This window comes from Brachyistius frenatus, unplaced genomic scaffold, assembly GCF_029030835.1.
Source record: "Brachyistius frenatus isolate BFR_SWC_R1_liver_20210118 unplaced genomic scaffold, ASM2903083v1 Contig_94, whole genome shotgun sequence".
NCBI lineage: Eukaryota > Metazoa > Chordata > Actinopteri > Embiotocidae > Brachyistius > Brachyistius frenatus.
In genome coordinates, this window is record NW_027210693.1 from 207,080 (window position 1) to 227,250 (window position 20,171).

Consider the following 20,171-nt stretch of genomic DNA (forward strand, 5'->3'; position numbering starts at 1 on the left):
CCGACTTCACTTGTGTGTTCCTTTTTTAATCTTGTTCTATGTTTTTTTTCTTTCAGGAGCCAAAGTTGGCTTTTGAAGGTGTGGTGGCCTCTGAGCTGTACCCTTGTGTCTTGTTCTACAGCAGTAATCCTGGAGAGAAGGTATCTGATCTACTGCGCACTCATAGAGCAAGTGGCTTCCGCTGCCTCTAGATAGAAATGCCTCATCAATGCGCAATGGGTTTTCTTGGCTAAAACTGAAAATTCGCTGAAACTTCCCATACTGTAAATATATCTCAAGAATATTTTGCTGTGCAACACATTTTTAAATCTGTATTCCTCCCAGGTGGCCCTGCGTGACCTCCAGATGAGAGGCATGCCCAGTAATCTACTTCCTGGGGAGCCTCTCTGCAGCCCTCGCACCACTGTGCTGCTGGAGTCAACAGTGCAGCTCCTCCGTAGGCTCCATCAGTGTGACCAGTGGTCCCCACACATTAACCGGCATATCCACACCCACCTGGAGCTCATTGGTCCGCTGCTGAGAGAGGATGACTCCGGAAGCTTTAATCCAGGTCAAACACACACTTAGACTGAGGTCACAGTAGAATTTTTTTGTCTGCTCTTTTACACAGAAACCTGCCTTCAATTTTCAAGTAAGATTATTAACTTTCAGCAATCATGAGAAACAGAATTGCAATATCAATCATTAGTTTCTGACATTTTTGAAGCCAGAAGAAAACATTTGCAAGCACTTGTGTTGTCAAGAAATGTAAAAAAAAAAAAAAAAAAAGTAAACATGTATTCTTATTCTTATTTACGGGCAATTTTGCAATAGAATTAAAGAGATCACAGGAAAACATTTAAATAAAGATGCAGCAAAGATCATGGGCCAGATTTTTGTAAATTGTAACTCCTGGTCTGCAGTATTTTTAAATCAACATTAAAGGCAACCAGTAAATATATTGAATGCGTCCTTATAAAACACATTTCCTTTTGATTCTTGCTGTCTTACATTGTCTTATAGGCCTCAATCCCACCCACACTGAGAAGGTGGAGAATGATAGGGACAAGGGCCTCGCCGGTGATGACACAAGGGAATTGCTGACACATCGTCGGTCAATGTCGGAGGCCAAACTGGCATCTCTTTGCACTGAAGTGTGGCCGGTACTGGCTCTGATTGGAGGGGTGGACAGCGGTCTGCGGGCTGGAGGTGTCTGCCTGCACAAGCCCAGTGGACGCATGGCCATTCTGCTCGGGGTCCTGAAAGAAGGAAGCTCTTTGGCCAAGCTTCAGTGGGAGGAGGCAGACCTCACTGTCAGGTATCAGAAAAACATATTCTTATACATGATACATGATAAAATATCTTTTCATATGTTTCTTAAATGATGATTCTCATTGACTTCCATTAAACGATTCTTATATTTTTCTTGTCTTGGTCCTTTCAGCATGTGTATGACTCTAATTCCTTTTCTGTTAGTGTTTCTTTTTCATTCTCTCTGTAATTTGTCTAACATTTTACTTTATTTTCATCATTTACCCCCCTGATCTTACTTTCTTCTTGCTTCCTCCTCTTCATTCTTAAATCCATTAATCCCTGTTGAATCCGTCCTGGTGTCACTCCATGCTGTATCTGTGGGTTCTTCCCATCCTTCCCAATAACTAAGCTCCATGAATTCTTGGTCACCCAGCGACACTCCGATCGCCTCACTGGAGCCCTGCGACACATCCTGCTGTGATGTCTCTCGCCTCGGAGGCCTCAAACCGACAGTGTTGTTAGATCTGATTTATTTGATGGGGCTGCTGGAGGAGCAGGGGTGGCTGGGGGCTCTTCCACCCGCCAGAAGAAAATACTCTGAGGAGAACATGAAAGAGGGGGAGACAGAGGGCCATCTGGAAGAGGACATATCTGATGATGTAATGTGGCTGACAGAAGATGAAAGGAAAAAGTTAAAGGAGCCGAAGGTTGAGACGGACCCGTTTTCATCGTCGTCAACCAAAGATGCCACAAAGAATGCTGACCCTCAGGAGTCAACCTCTGTAGCTCAGCTCCAAACCACCAAAATGGATATCTTTGCACATGAACTGAGAGCAGTCAGGGTCTCATACCTTCTCATCGGAGGTTTGAAATCCCTCACTGTCATTTTTAGCTGCGAGAAGCTATCAGATTTGCTCCTAGTGCCTAAACATGAGCCTCCCAACCCCACAACGAGTCCCCTCTCCAACCCAAACCCCGACCAGGCCAAGGCCAGCAGTAAACAATGGGATGAAAGTGCTGAGCTGAGGTCTGTGCTGCAGTATGTGGTGCAGAGCATGGTGAAGTGGGCAGTCAGGCCCTGTCCCATCAAACAGAGTGTGTCTCTGGCTGATTTGGAAAGAGCTCAAGTGATGATATATGGAGGAGCCCTCAACAGACTGCAGGAGGACAAAGAACGCAAAGGTATCCTGATGTTTATATTCACTAGACTGAAAATGATTTGTGATTTTAGTTTGTTATTGCAGAGCTACAAAAGCAAAATCCACATTCCATGAATATTTAAACATTATGCATTATTTAAAGGCCTGAGATGGCATGTAAAAACACCTATTATTACAGCGTTAAGAAGAAAACTATTATAATATGGTAATTATCACAAATCAGACTTGATTTATGCCTATTAGTCTTGGGCTTTCATCTGGACTAGTTGTATTGACAGACTTGAAACTTAACCTGTCATTTGTCTCTACTAACTTTTATATTATAACAAGAAATGAGCGTCATCTCACCTTCATCTCCACCTTTTCCTTCCAGAATCAGGCCACCACTCGTCCTCTCAGCCCATTTCCAAGTCCTCCAGCTCTGTGTCCTTGTACAGTGCAGGTTCAGAAGGCACTGCCATCTTTGGCCAATCAAACCGAGCCTCTGCCTCATCCTCTAATACCGACCTGGCGACCTCTCTGCCAACACACCTGCAGGCAGACGGCCTTGATAATTTCAACCCTTTCCTCCCTATCAGCCTCCTCCAGTAAGTATAGAATAGGATGCTCATTAATAATATTAATTTGATTTCACTTTTGGTTGAGGAATTTACACAAAATTGTCCATTATATCCTCAGAAGCATATTAAATGGACACAAGCAGAATAATTAGAGTCACTTCTCATGTTGTTACTGATTGCTATAGACCTGTATCTTTTGGCAGCAGCAGCTATTCTGAAGTCCAGGGAATGGGTGAGTTAGGTTGTACTGTATATATAAAATAAAAAGGAGTGAGAGATTCTGCCTGCACTGTCTTTAACCTAGGCTGCAGCTCTGCCTGCTTGTTCTTCTCCTAACCCAACCAGCTCACCGTAGTGTCAGCGGTATTTCTGCTTTCAAGAAGCAAACAAACAAACAAACATCTTCAGCACCATGTAATAAAGCTGAAAACATAATCAAAGAAACCTCCAGGGAGTTGAATTTATATTTTGTGAAGAAGTAACAAGCTCTTCACCAAAGACTCAGCCACAGTAGCTGTGAGTTGATGCCACAACAACAAATAATGGGCTTTATAATAATTGATAGAGCTGATATATGAGGAGAAATGTCAGGTTTACTGTGGGTTTTTTTCAGCAATCTTAAAGCGATAAAGCAGGGTAAACAAAGCTCACCTTCTGCCTTCAGATATTTAAACGTGTCAAATATCTGGTCAGGATTTAAACCTGGCAGTCCTGCACTGCTACCACTATGTTATTACTATATATACTGTATCTTCACTTCCTCCAGGCACATGGTGCTAACTCGGTTCCCTACGCTTACGGGCCTGGTTAGCACTTCCCCCGTGTTGCACCCTTGCTTCAGCCTGGCCAGCTCTGCTTCTTGTGATGCCTTCACAGAGCAGCAGACTAGCTTCATGGAACCTGGTCCCTGCAGCACACAGGCCAGGAGCAGTCTGGGTAAGAACAAGCGCCGAGACGTTAACGGTGGAAAAGCTGTTCCTGTTAAACAGCATACTGTGTGTTTCAGTCTTTTCACTCCTGCTGGCCAGTTCGGCTTTAACAACCTTTTTCCCTATGCTGGCGTTATGCTGAAACTTTCTATTTATTGTAATTTAAAAGTGAATTATTTCTGTCCTGCATTGGAGAGGGAACTGTCTGTCTTTTGCACGTTCTTCAGGTTTCAGCGGAACTGCTGCTCAAAACAGCATGTGTTTTGCTCTGCTATTGGATAAATATTGAAACTTATCAAATGCTTGCATGCACTCACATGCTTGAATGGCACCTTTTTTTTCCCATTGTCAATTATGTTGGTTTTCACCATTTTCAGAAAGTGCATCAGACTAGAGGTCTTCTATCTGTTTTGTATCGTAGGATACAGTAGGATTAACAGGCTAGCTGATTTGTAAGTTTAAACTGGATAAAAAGCTAAAAAAAAAGAAGCTTTTCATAGTCTGTGAACTATTTAAAGGGAGCATAAATAGTAAAAATACAACAAAATGTGACATTATATTTAGCTGCTGAATTCCATTAACAGTACACATTTCAAAATGGAGCTGTGGGCTTGTTTTTGTTTTCTGTTTTTTGTGTACTTTTCCTTTTCTCCTCAACCACCAGAACGGACACAAATGTTTGTCACCAGTCGGTTGCTAGAAATGGGATTCACTATGAGACATATCTACTGGGCCATGGAGGCAGCAGGTACTGCTTCGTGTAGTGTCTTGATGCCACTACATTTTTGCTTCATGTGCTTTATATTTTTTTAAACATCTGTCCTTCACTGTGTGTTGCAACCTTCCTGTAGGATATGGAGTAAGAAAGGTATAGTTTTTGTATAGAAAAATGCATACCATAGTGTAATAACAATTCCATTAGTTTTAGGATTTATATGAGGCTGTTCATTAGGGCGGACATCAACTGAGACTTCTTGATTGTAGTTTTTTTGAACATGTTTTTCTGCCCTAAATTAGTCCTAGAGCTATAACATTTTCTGGATGGCTTTCAGATCCTCCCCACCTCTCATGGGAAAACTTCTACACAGATTCCTACAACAGTACATTTTCAAATTGTTTCTTTGCCACGTAGAATTTCACAGAAGATTTGAAGGCCACAATCTCACCGCATGCTAAAAGTGAACCAGTTCAGAATATTTTGGACACGTATGGCATTAAAAATATATCCGTCATGACCGTGTAAACAAATTAAGAGTATATGAATATTTTCACATTTACACATTGCACAAATACACCATGGCATGTTTTTTGCACAACTTTTTTTAAATAAACATTTTAGGCCCGTCCTCACTTACTTATTTCACACTTGTCAGACACTGGATTTGTCAGAACAGATGTTCAACTCTGACCTCAGATTACACGCCGTAGCATCTGGTGGTGATGTCTGACATAAATTAGCAATGCAACATTCCATGATCCATGTTTTCTTTTTGAACTCTGACAGTTCAACTTCCCTGTGGTCCCTCCCAGATGTAGCAGGTGACTTGGACTCTCAGACCATCGAGGTGTTGGCCAGCTGGATGCTCGAGCATCCCCTGACTGAGGAGCAGCAGGCGGTTGAGTCACAGAGACGAGAGGGTGCTCCTGACACGCCGTCCCCAGATGGGCCAGAGACAGTGCAATGTCCTGAGCGCCAAACCAGTCAAACCAATGAGAGGTAGGGGATTTCAGGAACATATACGACTTGTATTTTGCAGTTTCTTTAGGCTTTTTTGCATTGATATTGATAAAAAAAAAAAAAAAAATACAGTCAAAATACTGTTATTTTGTTTACAGCTTGTTGCCAGGGCTTGACTGGATAGAGAGGGAGAACTTCTTGGATGTCCATCTCACGAGGAACAGACCTCCTCCTGCACGACGGCGACGCTCAGGCCCGACTCAGAGGACCTCCTTCAGGCGGGCAGGTCAGAGTGACACAGTACAACAGAACTCTATTCAAAGCTTAATTGTTGGTAAAAGTAAACCATGAGAGTAAATAATTTTACTGTGCATTTTCATCTGAAACAAATGTCATCTTTTCAGATTTGCCATCACCCAACCCGCTCCCTCAGCTGTACCAGCAGCACACAGCAGTGAGCGATTGGCCGGAGCTGGTGGAGTTTCATCCCTACTCTGCTGAGGAGTCCGAGCTGGGCTACATGGATGACCCATACCATGAAGAAACCTACGAGGACCTGCTCACCCCTTCATTCTTCAGCTTGGAGAGAGACACACTCCAGATAGTGGAGGTGACACAGACACATACTGTCATCACTGAACATCTAATATTAGCTACTTAGAATAAATATTATGACAATTCCATTATCTTTCTTTCAGGCTGGAGAAGAACACAGTCAGATGGTGAAATGTGAGCTGTGCAACACGCTCACCCTGCAGTTTAACAATCACATAAAGCGGCGACACCCAGGCTGTGGGCAGAGTGCTGCACGTAAGGGCTACGACAGCACCGGGGCGTACGTGGATGTCTGGTTCAAAGGGGAGTGTGGCTCCAACTTCCCCTTCTACCTTCTCTGTAGCTCCTGTAGGGACATGTATCTGGCTGCAAACATGAGCGACCCAAGCTCCAAATATGAAAGGTACAGCAGATATATGCATGGGGGGAAATGATGGAGCCATGCAACATACTGCACATAGTTCGTGTAGGAGAAGAACTGTCTCACAAATCTATTATTCATCTTTGTTGTGTCCTGCTTTGCTTTAGGATTAAAGGTCTGACATCTGATTTGATTGGCCAAATGGACAGCACTTCTGACGGTACGGAAAGTCACTTCCACTCTAAACTGGAGTACATCAGAATCTTTTTGATGATTTCACAATGAGTTTTATGATATGAATGGGGCTTCTGTTTGCTCAGATGACTGGGAAATGAGCCACCAAGACGAGTATGACACAGACAAATTGACCGGACTGGAGGATTTTGGGCTCCTGCTGAGACCATTGGGGCTGACTGAGAAGAAGCTGGTACCAGACCCCATCAATTTCACTGAGCCAGATCCACTGGGAGCCCTGGTTTACAGCTCAGCCTGTCCTACTAGAGCAGCTCCCAAAGGTATTATTTTTTTAAACTAGTTCTGTCATAGAAAGAACGAATCATGTTATTTGCTGAATGCATCATAGTAACTTTGAGTTCAAGATATTTGTAGTTAAAACAGAATTCTAGAAGATCAAATAAATAAAAAAAATAGTATTTTTCAACATTTGCACAAACTGCAGACATAAAATATTGTCTTGTAAGGGCCGAGGTAGATTCAGGTACAGGGCAAACCCTTAACGGAGCAGTGTGTAGGATTTAGTGGCATCTATTTGTGAGGTTGTGGATTTCAACCAGCTGAACACCCCTCGCCTAACCCTCCCCTTCCAAGCATGTAGGAGAATCTATGGTGGCCACAAAAAACACAAACTCTAGAGTCACGGTTTGGTTTGTCCCTTCTGGGCTACTGTAGAAAAACATGGCAACACAACATGCCGACGTTCCACAAAAGAGGTCAGGCTCCCTATATAAATACAAAGTGCTCTTACTAAGACAATTCTTAGTTTCAGGTGATTATACTCTACAAAATTATTATGAATGTTATATTCCCCTAAATCCTGCTCACTAAACAGGTAAATATGAGGGTTAAATACATTTCTGAACAATTATCAAACATTTTGAAGACACAGATTTTTCTGTAAATGCACACTTGTGAAAAATACATTTCTGGCCACATACAGAGAACGAAGTCCCAATTTCTCAGAAACTAACTGTCGTCTTGTTCACGTCTCAAGCGAATGATTCTGTAACTTTTCCTCTGGTGATAATTTAGCACACTTGTAGCAGACACCCACATTCCCTCTGTGCTTGTTGGCAGCAGGAGTATCGAACCCTAGTTACACTTCCTGCAACATAGTGACTCAACACTCATTCATCATAGCCGGGACATCTGGAGCACATACACAGTACTCCCAGTTTGTCTTTTTAGATCCGGGCTTCTTGACATTTTTGGACGCCCACGCCTGATAAGTGTGCTGTGGGTTTCATGTACCGTTTAAAAACAATTTGTCCTATAATTAATGATGTGTATTTACCTCGCCAGGGAATGCCCTTGTTGATCAGAAGACCTCTCTGAGCCTTGGACAGCAGGCAGTGTCACTGAGGGACTCTCACGACAGACTAAAAGCTTTAAGACGAGTCACATCCACAGCGCAGATTCTGCTAGCTTACAGCATGGTGATGAGAGCACTGTCTCAGACTGCCTCGAGGTACGTATGACCAGAATATCACCTCGTGCAGATGTATATATATCATTTTCCCCCCAAGTGGTTTCAAGAGTCCTTCTCTGTCGTCCTCTCCAGTGCATCAGTGTGCAGCCACTCCAACGGCCTGGAGTCCTTGGGTCTGGCAGATATCCGTATTCTGGTGCGTTTGATGACTCTGGCGGCGGGGGGCAGAGCTCACACCTGTGCGGACAGTCGGTCGGGTGTGACGGGGCTGGCGGCAGAGCGCAACAACTCCACCTGCCTCAGCTTTCTGACATCAGCCATCGGCAGCGTGGTGTCTCACAGCCCTGCTGCGTACAGACAGCTTGTGGAGATTTGCACCCAGGTCAGTATTCTTTGGTTGGTCAAGGCTCTAATTATAAATAATCATCTTTTTTACCAGAATCTTTCAGTCTTGGTAATTAATAAACTGGGGTTGTTGTCCATCCCTGCCAATTCTAAATCATTACATCAACATCAACGGGAATAAAGAATTATCGAACCTTCAGTCACGGTTGGAGACCAGATTTGAATATTTGAATATCTTTCTAATTTTCCTTCCTTCAGGATCTGATGGCGGCAGCCACAGGAGTGAACATTGTCGCCATCAGTGACCCACAGCAGAGAGGTTGTCTGAGCACCAGTCTTACCGTTGCTACCCAGGGAGCCCAGCAGCTGAGGGACTACAACGACCAGACGCCCCCGACGTTCCTGGTCACACAAAGTCTGGTGTCTCTGCTCACTGAAAAGAGCGTTCACTGCTACAGCCCAGAAAAAGCTGAGCACGAGGCTGCTGGTGAGCGAGTGTGTTGCACTTAATTAGTTGTGTTATGTGTAATCATTTATTACAGTGTTATTCATAGTAAGTCTCCTCTGCGTATGTGTCCGTTTGACCTAGAAGCAGGAAGCCAAGGGGTGTCCTCTTCGTCTTTGCCCCCTTCCCCTCTACCACACCTGAGTGCCCGAGTGGGCCCTCTGGAGCTGGCAAATGCGTTGGCAGCATGCGTCCTGTCTGCCCGGCTGACCAGTAAACACCGCCAGTGGGCGGCACAACAGCTGGTGCAGGCCTTGGCGACCACAGGGAGGGACAGTCCTAATCGGCCCCAAACATACAGCGACCTCGCTGGTGACCTGCGCAAATGTCCTCTCAAGAGACTGGAAGGACATTACAACAAGGTATATACAAAATATATATACGTATCCTGCTCGTTTCCTTTTTTTTGTTATGTTTTGCGGCAAAGGTTGAAGCTGGGCTTTCCATTACCTACGATATGTAAACACAGTGTCCGAGCCTATTTTGTCCAAACAAGATAGTATTAAGTGTGAGAGTACAGAGAGTTTGAATCAGAGCTGTAACCATAACTGTGCACTGACGCAAGTAGACACGGATGATATTTAGTCATCAGTTCGGCTCTGTTCAGGTGGCCAGCTGTTCCTGGAGCAGCGAGCAGAGTTTGCTGGCTACTTGCTCTCAGGACAAGGTGGTGCAACTATGGAGCATGAGCCAGAACACCGTGGAGTTACAGACCACCTTCTCCTGTATTACCAGGTAATGCTCGGTTTGTTTTGTTTACAAATGGCTTTACAGTATCATGTTTATTTTTTAAAGGATATCTGTTCATCTAACTACCAAAACCCTAATATTACGAATAGATGAGAATGGATGAGAATGACGTAACAAACGTGAATTAAAAAAAAAAAAATCTGACATACAGTATAGGTGTGAACTCTGTTTTCTTTTTCCTGTCACTTTGCAGTAAGACGGATAGATCAAGCAGCGAGAGGGCTGGCAGGTGTAATCACATGTCTCCTGTATACTGGAGTACAGGAGGAAGCTTTTTAGCTGCCCCCGAGAACAAACACATCAACATCATGAACATCAGAGGTAAGTTTATTGTCCTGTATTACTAGTCTTGTCTTGTTACAGCTGTTCCAGGTCACATATTACACCCTTTTTCTGGTGTTCAGAGGATGAAACGGTCCATAAGATGCCTAATAATTAGAGCAGCAGCTGCTACACTGTTGATCTGTTTCTGTCACTGTTCAGGCTCTCTCTGTCATGTGGAGGGCCAGAGTTCTCGGGTCACAGCTCTCTGCTGGGCTCAGACCTTCAGCTTGTGGGTGCTTGACCAGCCAGCAGCCTGCAAAAACAGACCCGCCGAGAGCCTGCTGGTGGGACGGCTGGACGGCTCCCTCTGCTGGCTGCAGGTCACAATGCAGGAAATAGACCTGCTCGTGAAGAGCACCGAGCTCACCCACTGCCAAAGGAAAGAGGGTGAGGAGAGAGCTACACATGCAAATACATGACATTTTTCTCTTCACACAAATTACCAGATAAAAATTCAGATTTTTTTTTTTGGCAGGTCTTTTTGTGTAATCACAGATGCAAACATCATATTAAGAAAGTAATACACAGAGGATTTAAAACGTAAAGTTTGTAGCGAGGACATAAATAACATTCCTCACTTAATGTTACATAGTATATAAAGTCTGTTATAAGTTATGTATAAATGTACAAGTCTGGGCTGAAAGCATTTTAAGGTTTCGTAAACCTTGTAGAATCACAAGAATATTCTTGGTATCCGTCTTATTAGCTAAGTTTTAGCAAAAAAAAAAAAAAAAGTTTACATATTTACTTAAAAGAGTCGTACCCTCTGATCTTTTCTAGCCCCCCAGTGCGTCGCCTGGCACAGTGAGGACAAGCCGTTTGCAGTGGGCTATCCCAGCGGGAAGGTCCTTTTGGCCACAACTGAGACGTATGAGAATGCGCAGCCTGTCGTTCTGTCGCTCTTCCAGGTTTGGCCAAACAATTGAATGTACTTTACTCAGTTGAATCTACATATTATGACATAGAATTGTTGTATAACTGCGCAATGATCTGTCACACACCACATGGTAATATTCTTTACTGACGACTCCCCTCTGCTTCCCCTCACTCTACAGGACAGTGTGAATTCCCTGAAATGGGACCCCACAGGACACTTGCTGCTCAGCTTGGGGAGGTCAGAGGTGGTGAAGATATTGGGACGCTCCGGGGGCACCTGGGTGACCCTCCACACTCTCTTCCACACCGGCACTGTTAACATCGCTGAATGGTGCCCGCTCGCTGGCAGAGCGCCCGATCCCAGACTCATGATGGCTGTGTGAGTTTGATTATTCTCTTTTTTATTGTTTCTCTGAATATTCAGCCTCTTTTTTTTTTTTTTTTTAATTAAATTCTTTATTCACGTGTGCTGTCGATCCTTACTTTGTTCTTCATGTTTATATAGAGGCTGTCAGAATGGCTCTGTGTATGTCTGGACACTACCACAAGGGGGCAGTGTTGTATCTTTGCCCAACATACTGAACAGCCCTCTGAGCCAGGATAAAAGCAGCGGGGTCAAGGTCAGTTCGGATCTGCTGCCGGAGCCTTGCTGATATTTATATCCCCAAACTTTGCTTCAACAAAATCCTTGTTGTTATCAGGAATGTAGACGTCAGTAATTCATAAAACTGATTTCAGGTGAAAACATCCGTTTCCTTTTTTTCCTCATTTTACAGCAGGATAGTGCAAAGTGTGCATTTATACTTCATGGCCACATCACAGCTGTGAAGTCCCTTTCGTTTTGCTCCAGTGGACTGGCTCTGGTTTCTGGAGGGATCGGAGGGCTGCTCAACATCTGGTCCCTGCAGGTCAGAGAATAGCTTATATAATATAATAACAGTATAGATAGTGTATATAAAAACACATTTTCCCACAAATGGTGCCATCAAACACTTTTGTCACTTGTGACAAAGATATGTAATGAAGGCAGGATATTTTACAGATTCTTTTGAATAATTATAGATAACTATATAAAAAACAAACCACAATTTCTAAATTACCCCAAACATCATTTCTGCATTATGTTCCGAGATATTCTGATAGCAAATGATCCTTAACATAAATGTGTCTCATATCAGGCATTTTTAATCCTTCTGCTTCTCTGCTTCTTCCAGGATGGCTCAGTGTTACAGACTGTTACAGGTTTGGGTTCAGTTGTCAGCACTACCTGGATACCAAACTTGGGCGTAGCTGCCTGCTTTGGAAGGTCGAAGGTAATTCTGAACACTCAGCCTGATTTTCTATTAAACCTTATCGCAGTATTGTTCTCTGCTGTTGTTCCTTTCCATGGCTTTTCTTTTTTCTTGCTCGTGTCATGTGACGGTGCTGCTTTGGTAAACTGTTCTGTCATTTCCTAGGATGTTCTGTTGATCTGCTGCACCCCTGACTGGATCAGTCAGAACCACGTGCTCGCTTCCTGCCGCATGGTCCTCAGAAGCCAAAACATCTTGGGTCTAAATCGAGCACCTTGCTTGGCCGTCTTCCTGGAGAGGCTGCCCTTGTTGTTGCAGGAGCAGTACTGCTACGAGCGGGTCATTACTCAAACTACCTTTTTAAAGTTGTTTTGTTGCCCTCAGCTGAGACGTGATTGGTGAATGTCCTCTCTTGATGCAGACCCACGTGGCAGCCGGGGACCAGCTCGTCCACAGTGCCTTCCTGCAGAGTCTGTCTTCCTTGACTGTCGGCTTGTCCTTAGAGAAACATCTGTGCTGTTACCCCCGCCCCCCACACCACATCAGTCCGGACGCTCACTGCTGCCCGTCGGAGTGGAGCTGGCTCGTCACGTATGCCACTACTGTCCGCAGTGCTGAGGCGATTGCCAGCGGCACAGCCTTCCCTGAATCCTTCATTGTTTCAGAGTTTCAGGAGGTGCAGGACACTGAAATCACCAAGGCGCTGGTGAGTGGGGAGTCTCCTCTTTGTGCTACTGTTGCTGTGATATTACAGGACTCTGAAGTGACTGAAATATACACAAGTTCCTCCAGTGTTGTCATCTTGCAACTTGTCTTCTAGGACAATAGTAAGTGGAGTTTCAGGATGGATGAACAGCTGATGTCATGGGCCACCAGCAGACCGGAGGTAATAGCTTAACGATCTCCTTTTTTAAGGCAGTAACCTGATTTCAGGGTGCTAAATAGGCCGCAACGTCCGTTTACTCACTTTGTCTCTCAGGACTGGCAACAAGGTGGAAGGAGTGAGGTGTACGTGTGGGGGAACGGACGTTACGGACAGCTGGCTGGGATGGGAAACAACCTCATGATGCCGACACTGGCCCCCTCTCTGTTACAGACACAACAGGTAGCCCGTTGTCCAATCGGGTCGCACACTTTGCTCTTCACTGATCTGCTGTTTTCTAACGTTTCCTTCCCTTTCTGGGGGTGTTTCTGATTGCCATTCAGGTTGTGTGCGGTCAGAACTGCACCTTCCTGCTCCAGTCCAATGGGACCGTACTGGCTGTAGGAGAAGGACAATATGGCAGACTGGGCCAGGGGAATTCTGATGATCTCTATGTGCCCACGATCATCTCTGCTTTTCAAGGTACTATATTCACACAGGGCCAGGTCTGAACTGGTCTGCTTTTGGATGCTGTGACGAGGTTTTCCTGGTATAAAACAATGTTTTTGTCCACAACAGAGAGGAAGTACAACTGTTGTCACGACAGTACTTTGATTTGTTCTTCTGTTTAGGCGTAATTGTTCATTTCTCCTCATTCCTATCTTTCTAAGTTGATCTTAACTGACTCTTATCTGTGGGCAGGGTATGTGGTGACACAGCTGGTGACATCCTGCGGGTCAGATGGACACTCGATGGCCCTGACTGAGACTGGGGAGGTGTTCAGTTGGGGAGATGGAGATTTCGGGAAACTGGGCCACGGCAACAGTGAAAGACAGAGGAGACCCAAACAGATAGAAGCTTTACAAGGAGAGGAGGTCATCCAGGTAGAGACAAACTCAGCACTCTGAATAGTTTACTGTTTTTGTGGTGTGATGTTGTCGGTCTTAACAAAGTTATATTTTACAGATAATGATCAATGTATTCAGTTTTACATAAAGGCTTTCCATAGGAATGCTCTTCGACATTTTTTCTTCCATATATATATATAAAAACAGCAGATTGTCTAGACAACAGTCTGTACATTTTGCAGTCTTTTGCAATGTTTTAAAAAAAATCAAACGCTATACATAAAGATACTGGCGTGTTCGACACTTTAATTTAGCACCGTTTTGATAATACTTCGCTGTGTCTTCTCAGCTTGCTTGTGGCTTTCGGCACTCTGCTGTGGTCACAGCAGATGGGAAACTGTTCACCTACGGCAGCGGTGAATCCGGCCGTCTGGGTCAAAGGTCAACATCCAACAAGATGCTGCCTGAAAGGGTGGCGGCACTAGAGGGATATCATGTTGGACAGGTAACAAATGGACAGTATTTACGTTAAACTCCGATGATAAAGTCGTCTCCACACTGCAATAAGTAAACCAAAAATAACTGAAGCTCCTTTACATTTCTCAGGTGTCCTGTGGTCTCAACCACACTTTGGTGCTTTCTCTTGATGGCATGGTTGTGTGGGCATTTGGAGACGGGGATTATGGCAAACTGGGGACAGGTTCGTCCACAGCCAAATATTACCCTCAGGTACGATGACACCAACACATTCAGTAAGGAATCCTCAAAAGACAAAACAGAATTGGTTCATGTTACTGTGCATTTGATTGCTTCCCTGGAGAAAAGGATGGGGAATACCGTTACCTCATGTATAACCAGTGCTTTACTTTTATTTCTTTTACATTATTTTTGTCGAGTCATCATATTCAGAGCTGGTTCTCAATTTGGTTGTTCCTATTTTTAGAAAGTGGAGCAGCTTTGCAACAAAGGAATTAAGAAGGTCAGCTGTGGAACTCAGTTCTCTGTGGCCTTGGCCTATGATGGACATGTTTACACCTTCGGACAAGGTACCTTCTATTTGTCAAAGTCGATTGTGTATCATGGAAATTATGGTTGATATACTTCTCTAGACTGAAGAATTTTTCAAAGAGTAAATGCAGATAACCTGAAACTGACATCTTCCAGTGTTTCTTACTTATTTCGTAGCTGAGATGTATACATGATTGGCTCATCCAAAACATTTGACTCATAAAGAATCAACAAACATTTAGTATACATCTAAAGTGTTTGAAATAGTTTGGACTGCATGTATTGGTGTCCACTACAGCCACCATGTTATGTTTTTGTTACAATAAGGAGTCCTTTAAAAACTAATTGGTATTGTGGGTTTTATGGATGGAAGCTGCTGTGCGTTCTGATAACATGCAAAATGTGTGAACTTGTACACCAATTCAGCTTCCTTCTGTTTGTTCTTCAGAGCGTCTCATCGGCCTGCCGGACTCCATGCTGAAGAATAAATCCTGCCCCCAGGTGGTGCCGTCCCTGGAGGGGCTGTTTATTGAAGACATTGCTGTTGGCTGTGAACATGTCCTCGCCCTGTCCTCCACGGGAGACGTCTATGCCTGGGGCTGCAACAGCGAGGGACAGGTAACCAGCATCAGAGGAAGACACGTAGATATGACGTTTCCTTGCATTGTGGATCAGAGGCACTCGTAAGACTGCGTTGTTGTATATCATGTGTTTGTTCCAGCTCGGCCTCGGACACTCAAACCCAGTGAAGGAGCCGACGCTCATAACAGCCCTCCAAGGGAAAAACATCAGACAGGTCTCTGCCGGCCGCTGCCACAGTTCAGCGTGGACCACCCCCTCTACCTCGATGAAAACCTCAGGTACACACAAACAGCCCTGCAGTACCTGCACACACAGCAATACTCTTTGATCCATGAAAGGGAATAAACCCGGGACTCCATATGTTACCTTCATCTGCAGGTGGCTCTGGAAGTTTCCAGCTCGGTCTTCCCCAGTCAGTCCCTCCCCAGTACAACACTCTGAAAGACTGCAGCCCTGATGTCCTCAGCATGCGCCTCCGGGTCCTCTACCACTTCTCTGATCACATGTACAAATCCTGGAGGCTGCTCAATCTGGACGCCAAGAATTCGGTATCTTCATTTCTATTTCTGCCCTTTTTTTTTTAATATGTTTAAAGAGAAAACGAATAATATAAATTCCTGCTAATAACACTGCACCTGATACTTCTTAAAGTCTTGTCTTAGTTTGAGATGCCATCGTTCACGTCCTCCTATTTTTCTTCTGCCCAGGTGTCCACTTCACGCTACAGTTCAGGGACGACAGCAATCATCCGGGGCGAGCTCAGAGGCCTCCTATCTCCCAAGGTCAACACTCTGCCGCTCGTGCGCTCAATCAGCCGGACAATGACACAAGGCAAAACCTACGGGCCACAGATCACTGTGAAACGGATTTCCACAAGGTAAGAATGAGCGCGATATTCAGTCGGACAGGAGGACGCGTTTCCAGCTGGCCTTCGTTGTTTTGCATCGGTTACTGTAGTGTGTGCGTGCGCGCGTGTCCATCAAAGCGATGATGTCTCCTCCCACAGAGGACGGTCGAGCAAGCCCATCTTTGTGCAGATCGCAAAGCAGGTGGTGAGCCTGAATCCTCTTGAGCTGCGGCTGCCTTCGCGAGCCTGGAAGGTGAAGCTGGTTGGAGAAGGAGCGGACGATGCCGGAGGAGTGTTTGACGACACCATCACCGAGATGTGCCAGGTGGGATGAAAACCACGCAGAGTATCAGAAGGTCACTAATAATGCAGAATGTACACGAACAAACTCTGCTTTATGTAAACTGATAATGTGTTTGCACCAGGAGCTGCAGTCTGGTGTGGTGGATCTTCTGATTCATACTCCCAACAGCTTTGCAGATGTGGGCAGCAACACTGACAGGTGCACATGTATTTTAGTCTTTTAAAAAGTACAGCAGAACATCTTAATTGTCAAAAACGATCTTCACCGCCGACATTGGCTGCTCACCCTCACAGGTTCTTGCTGAATCCAGCGGCACACTCAGAGGATCACATGGTGCAGTTTCGCTTCCTGGGTATCCTCATGGCGGTGGCCATCCGCACCAAGAAACCTCTGGACTTGCATCTGGCTCCTTGGGTGTGGAAACAACTCTGCTCGATGCCGCTGGGAGGTCCTGACCTGGAGGAGGTAGACCTGCTCACCTACCGCACCCTTCAAGGCATCCTCCACCTAGAAAACAGTGGCATCACAGAGGAGAACTTCCACGTGGTAAGATTCTGGCTCAACTCGGAGAGTTGCAGTATCGATTAATATTAATATTCCTTTAAACTCATGACTTAGTTTCTGTCGTATCTCCCTGTGAAGATGATCCCGCTGGATTCATTCATGGCCCACAGTGCAGATGGACGGCTGGTACCTGTGGTTCCTGGAGGTCAAAACTTCTCCCTAAACTTTACCAACCGGACTGAATATGTGGAGAGAGCTCTGGATTACAGACTGCATGAGATGGATTCACAGGTTTGTTGGGGATTCAGGTGTATTTCACAAGTCAATTAATCATTAAGTATTCACACTGCTAGACTAATTACTGCTTTATACATATATAAAAAGAGAAAATGCAGACAAGCAGAACTGAAATGGAAAAAAAGGACAACCTGTGTTGTCATTTCAATTAATGAACAAACTAATGGTCACCTCTCAAAAATCATTTATAGAGGCCAAGTCCTTCAAATGCTCCAGCATCATCACGGCAAACTGTCATAACCCCAAATATATTTGAAAAACCATTGAATGTATTATTTAAGACAACCTGTAGTGTTCTGCAAGGCTCCATCAAAATATGCTGCCGCTAGAACATATCAATCACAAACACAAAATCTACGACTGGTTTTATGCAGATGATACACAAGTTTATGTTATTCTTTTAAGTCCCTTTATATTGGAAGGTACTGAAGCTTATTTATCTCTCAATAGAAAATGTAATGTGTTAGTCCTCTGTGATAGTTAGTTTGTCTCTGGAAAGATGAGCAGTATTTATTACTCTTTTAAAGGCCAAACGAGTACTCAGAAAAAATAATCAACAGATTAATCAGTAATGAAGGTACGAAAAACCTAAAATATCTTAAACCCGAAGAAAATAAAGCAACACCTTAAGGCATGAACAAATAAATTCAAACACACCTGGTCACTATTATAGTGTGCACAGATTAAGTGTGGAGTTCCCTCTACTGTACTGACATGTGAAACCCTGCCTCCATTTCAAAAACCCAGTCTGCCCACCAGTTTCCATTAGTGCTCACCAGTCAGCCTGTTTGTAGTCGTTGTTGTCTCATCCTCTGAAGTATCAAAGCTGAGCGTGTTCTGTTATGTCCAGGTGGCAGCAGTCAGAGAGGGCATGTCCACCATCATCCCCGTGCCCCTCCTCTCCCTGCTGACAGCGCAGCAGCTGGAGCAGCTGGTCTGTGGCCTGCCAGAGGTCTCGGTTGAGATGCTGAAGAAGCTGGTGCGTTACCGTGACATCACGGAGAGCCACCAGTTCATTGGCTGGTTTTGGCAGAGCCTGGAGGAGTTCACCAATGAGGAGCGGGTGCTTTTCCTGCGTTTCGTCTCTGGCCGGTCCAGGCTGCCTTCCAACCCAGCCGACATCACGCAGAAGTTCCAAATCATCAAGGTGGACAGGGTAAGGTCAAGGTCAAATCCACAGTTACATAAATCATTTGTGTAATAATAAATGATCAAAACAAAACAAATTCTCTGCTGCTTACCTGTAGCCCATCAACGGCCTCCCTACTGCGCAGACCTGCTTCTTCCTGCTTCGCCTGCCCCCGTACACGAGCCAAGCCATCCTGGCCGAGCGTCTGCGTTACTCCATCCACAACTGCCCCTCCATCGACATGGACAACTACATGCTGACCCACAACACCGACCCGGCAGACAGCTCCGACACCGAGGACTGAAGACCAGAGCTGCAGACAACAGGGTGATGAATGTATCTTCTCCGATGCCATGCACATTATGCACTGAACACAGATTTTTATTCGCCAAACTTGTATGGTAGCGTACTGTTTATATGTTGGTTGATTTAAAGATATGTGTAGTTTTGATTTTCCAACTGTGCAAGGTGTTGTAATTATTGCAGTGCTCACTCTGAATCAAAACGACGACAGGGAAAATAATACGATTTTTAAAAATATAGGTGAACAAGCCACAATAAAGGAGTAAATGTGCCTGTTTGTTTGAAAATACTGTATGTAATAATTTAATGATCTATCCCACATACTGTAGGCAGTATTATTGTAAAATAAAGAGTGTTTAAATAAGGACTTTTGTGTGTCGTATTTGAAATCTCTATATCCAAATGTTTATTTATCCATCCATCCATTACCTATACTCACTTTATCCTGAACCGGGTCACAGCTGCACCACTGGAACGCCGATGTTTTCATGTCAAATTGTCTCAATACACAAATATGAATTAAGAAAAAATAATGATGAAGTGGAAAAAAAAAGTATCAAGACCTACTATATAGTATGACTTTTTTCAAATTCTTTGGATGAAATACTATACTGTGACTTTTTGGGATATTTTGGACAACATACTATACTATGACTTTTCGGACGACGTGCTATAGTTTGACTGTTTTTTTGCTATTGTTTACAACATGCAGTGGTTAGCACTGTCGCCCCCAGAGTGCAAAGGTTCTGAGTTCAATCCCGGGGCTGGGCGTCTTTATGTGGAGTTTGCATGTTCTCCCTGTGCCTGCTTGAGTTCTCTCCCTGAACTCCAGCTTCCTCCTCCCCCATTCAAAAACATGCATCTCAGGTTTATTGGTGATTTGGACTTTTTTCACATTTTGGACGACATGACATTTTTTTCGTCATACTATACAGTCCTTCAAAAAGTGGGAAAAAAAAAGTCATAATATAGGACGTCGTCCAAAATGTGAAAAAAAAGTCATACGATTGATTTGATCTGCGGTGGCCTGGCCAAATGAGAATACAACCTCGCAATTGCAAATGTTTCTGTATCTTAATTGGTATGTGACATCATATTATATTGTGTTTACCAGAAATTAAAAAGAAGAGAAAAGTGAAGAGATGTGAACTGCTCCAATTTAAACAGAAAACTGTTCACGTCGGACTCCATATTTCATAGTACAAACTTTAGAAAATAGGCTTTTTAACATTTCCATTTAGCCCTAACATCCA

The 20,171-nt window shown here is 44.2% G+C and overlaps 1 protein-coding gene across 7 annotated transcripts in view; it reads left to right on the forward strand.

Annotated features, from left to right (window-relative positions):
• The window catches only part of LOC138628059 (probable E3 ubiquitin-protein ligase HERC1), a 38,871-nt gene extending 19,586 nt beyond the window's left edge, over positions 1-19,285 (forward strand). For 2 of the 7 annotated variants that reach the window (XM_069710830.1, XM_069710834.1), the window contains 44 exons: positions 57-140; positions 325-550; positions 1,003-1,297; positions 1,643-2,415; positions 2,767-2,980; positions 3,720-3,889; positions 4,547-4,630; positions 5,413-5,599; positions 5,719-5,846; positions 5,965-6,170; positions 6,259-6,518; positions 6,644-6,696; positions 6,797-6,991; positions 8,016-8,181; positions 8,275-8,524; positions 8,746-8,974; positions 9,077-9,354; positions 9,600-9,727; positions 9,936-10,063; positions 10,226-10,453; positions 10,847-10,974; positions 11,122-11,321; positions 11,448-11,562; positions 11,719-11,850; positions 12,157-12,255; positions 12,400-12,573; positions 12,656-12,940; positions 13,055-13,120; positions 13,214-13,339; positions 13,441-13,579; positions 13,799-13,980; positions 14,294-14,449; positions 14,551-14,673; positions 14,888-14,990; positions 15,401-15,570; positions 15,674-15,812; positions 15,913-16,082; positions 16,242-16,411; positions 16,541-16,706; positions 16,807-16,883; positions 16,979-17,231; positions 17,328-17,480; positions 18,337-18,642; positions 18,734-19,285. In XM_069710830.1, coding sequence (XP_069566931.1) covers positions 57-140; positions 325-550; positions 1,003-1,297; positions 1,643-2,415; positions 2,767-2,980; positions 3,720-3,889; positions 4,547-4,630; positions 5,413-5,599; positions 5,719-5,846; positions 5,965-6,170; positions 6,259-6,518; positions 6,644-6,696; positions 6,797-6,991; positions 8,016-8,181; positions 8,275-8,524; positions 8,746-8,974; positions 9,077-9,354; positions 9,600-9,727; positions 9,936-10,063; positions 10,226-10,453; positions 10,847-10,974; positions 11,122-11,321; positions 11,448-11,562; positions 11,719-11,850; positions 12,157-12,255; positions 12,400-12,573; positions 12,656-12,940; positions 13,055-13,120; positions 13,214-13,339; positions 13,441-13,579; positions 13,799-13,980; positions 14,294-14,449; positions 14,551-14,673; positions 14,888-14,990; positions 15,401-15,570; positions 15,674-15,812; positions 15,913-16,082; positions 16,242-16,411; positions 16,541-16,706; positions 16,807-16,883; positions 16,979-17,231; positions 17,328-17,480; positions 18,337-18,642; positions 18,734-18,919 — 8,100 coding nt within the window. In that variant the 3' untranslated portion in view covers positions 18,920-19,285. Of the gene's footprint in view, positions 1-56; positions 141-324; positions 551-1,002; positions 1,298-1,642; positions 2,416-2,766; positions 2,981-3,159; positions 3,186-3,719; positions 3,890-4,546; positions 4,631-5,412; positions 5,600-5,718; positions 5,847-5,964; positions 6,171-6,258; positions 6,519-6,643; positions 6,697-6,796; positions 6,992-8,015; positions 8,182-8,274; positions 8,525-8,745; positions 8,975-9,076; positions 9,355-9,599; positions 9,728-9,935; positions 10,064-10,225; positions 10,454-10,846; positions 10,975-11,121; positions 11,322-11,447; positions 11,563-11,718; positions 11,851-12,156; positions 12,256-12,399; positions 12,574-12,655; positions 12,941-13,054; positions 13,121-13,213; positions 13,340-13,440; positions 13,580-13,798; positions 13,981-14,293; positions 14,450-14,550; positions 14,674-14,887; positions 14,991-15,400; positions 15,571-15,673; positions 15,813-15,912; positions 16,083-16,241; positions 16,412-16,540; positions 16,707-16,806; positions 16,884-16,978; positions 17,232-17,327; positions 17,481-18,336; positions 18,643-18,733 lie in introns of all 7 variants that reach the window. The other 5 variants (XM_069710836.1, XM_069710831.1, XM_069710832.1 and 2 more) reach the window with 5 other exon arrangements.
• The last annotated feature ends 886 nt before the right edge of the window (positions 19,286-20,171 follow it).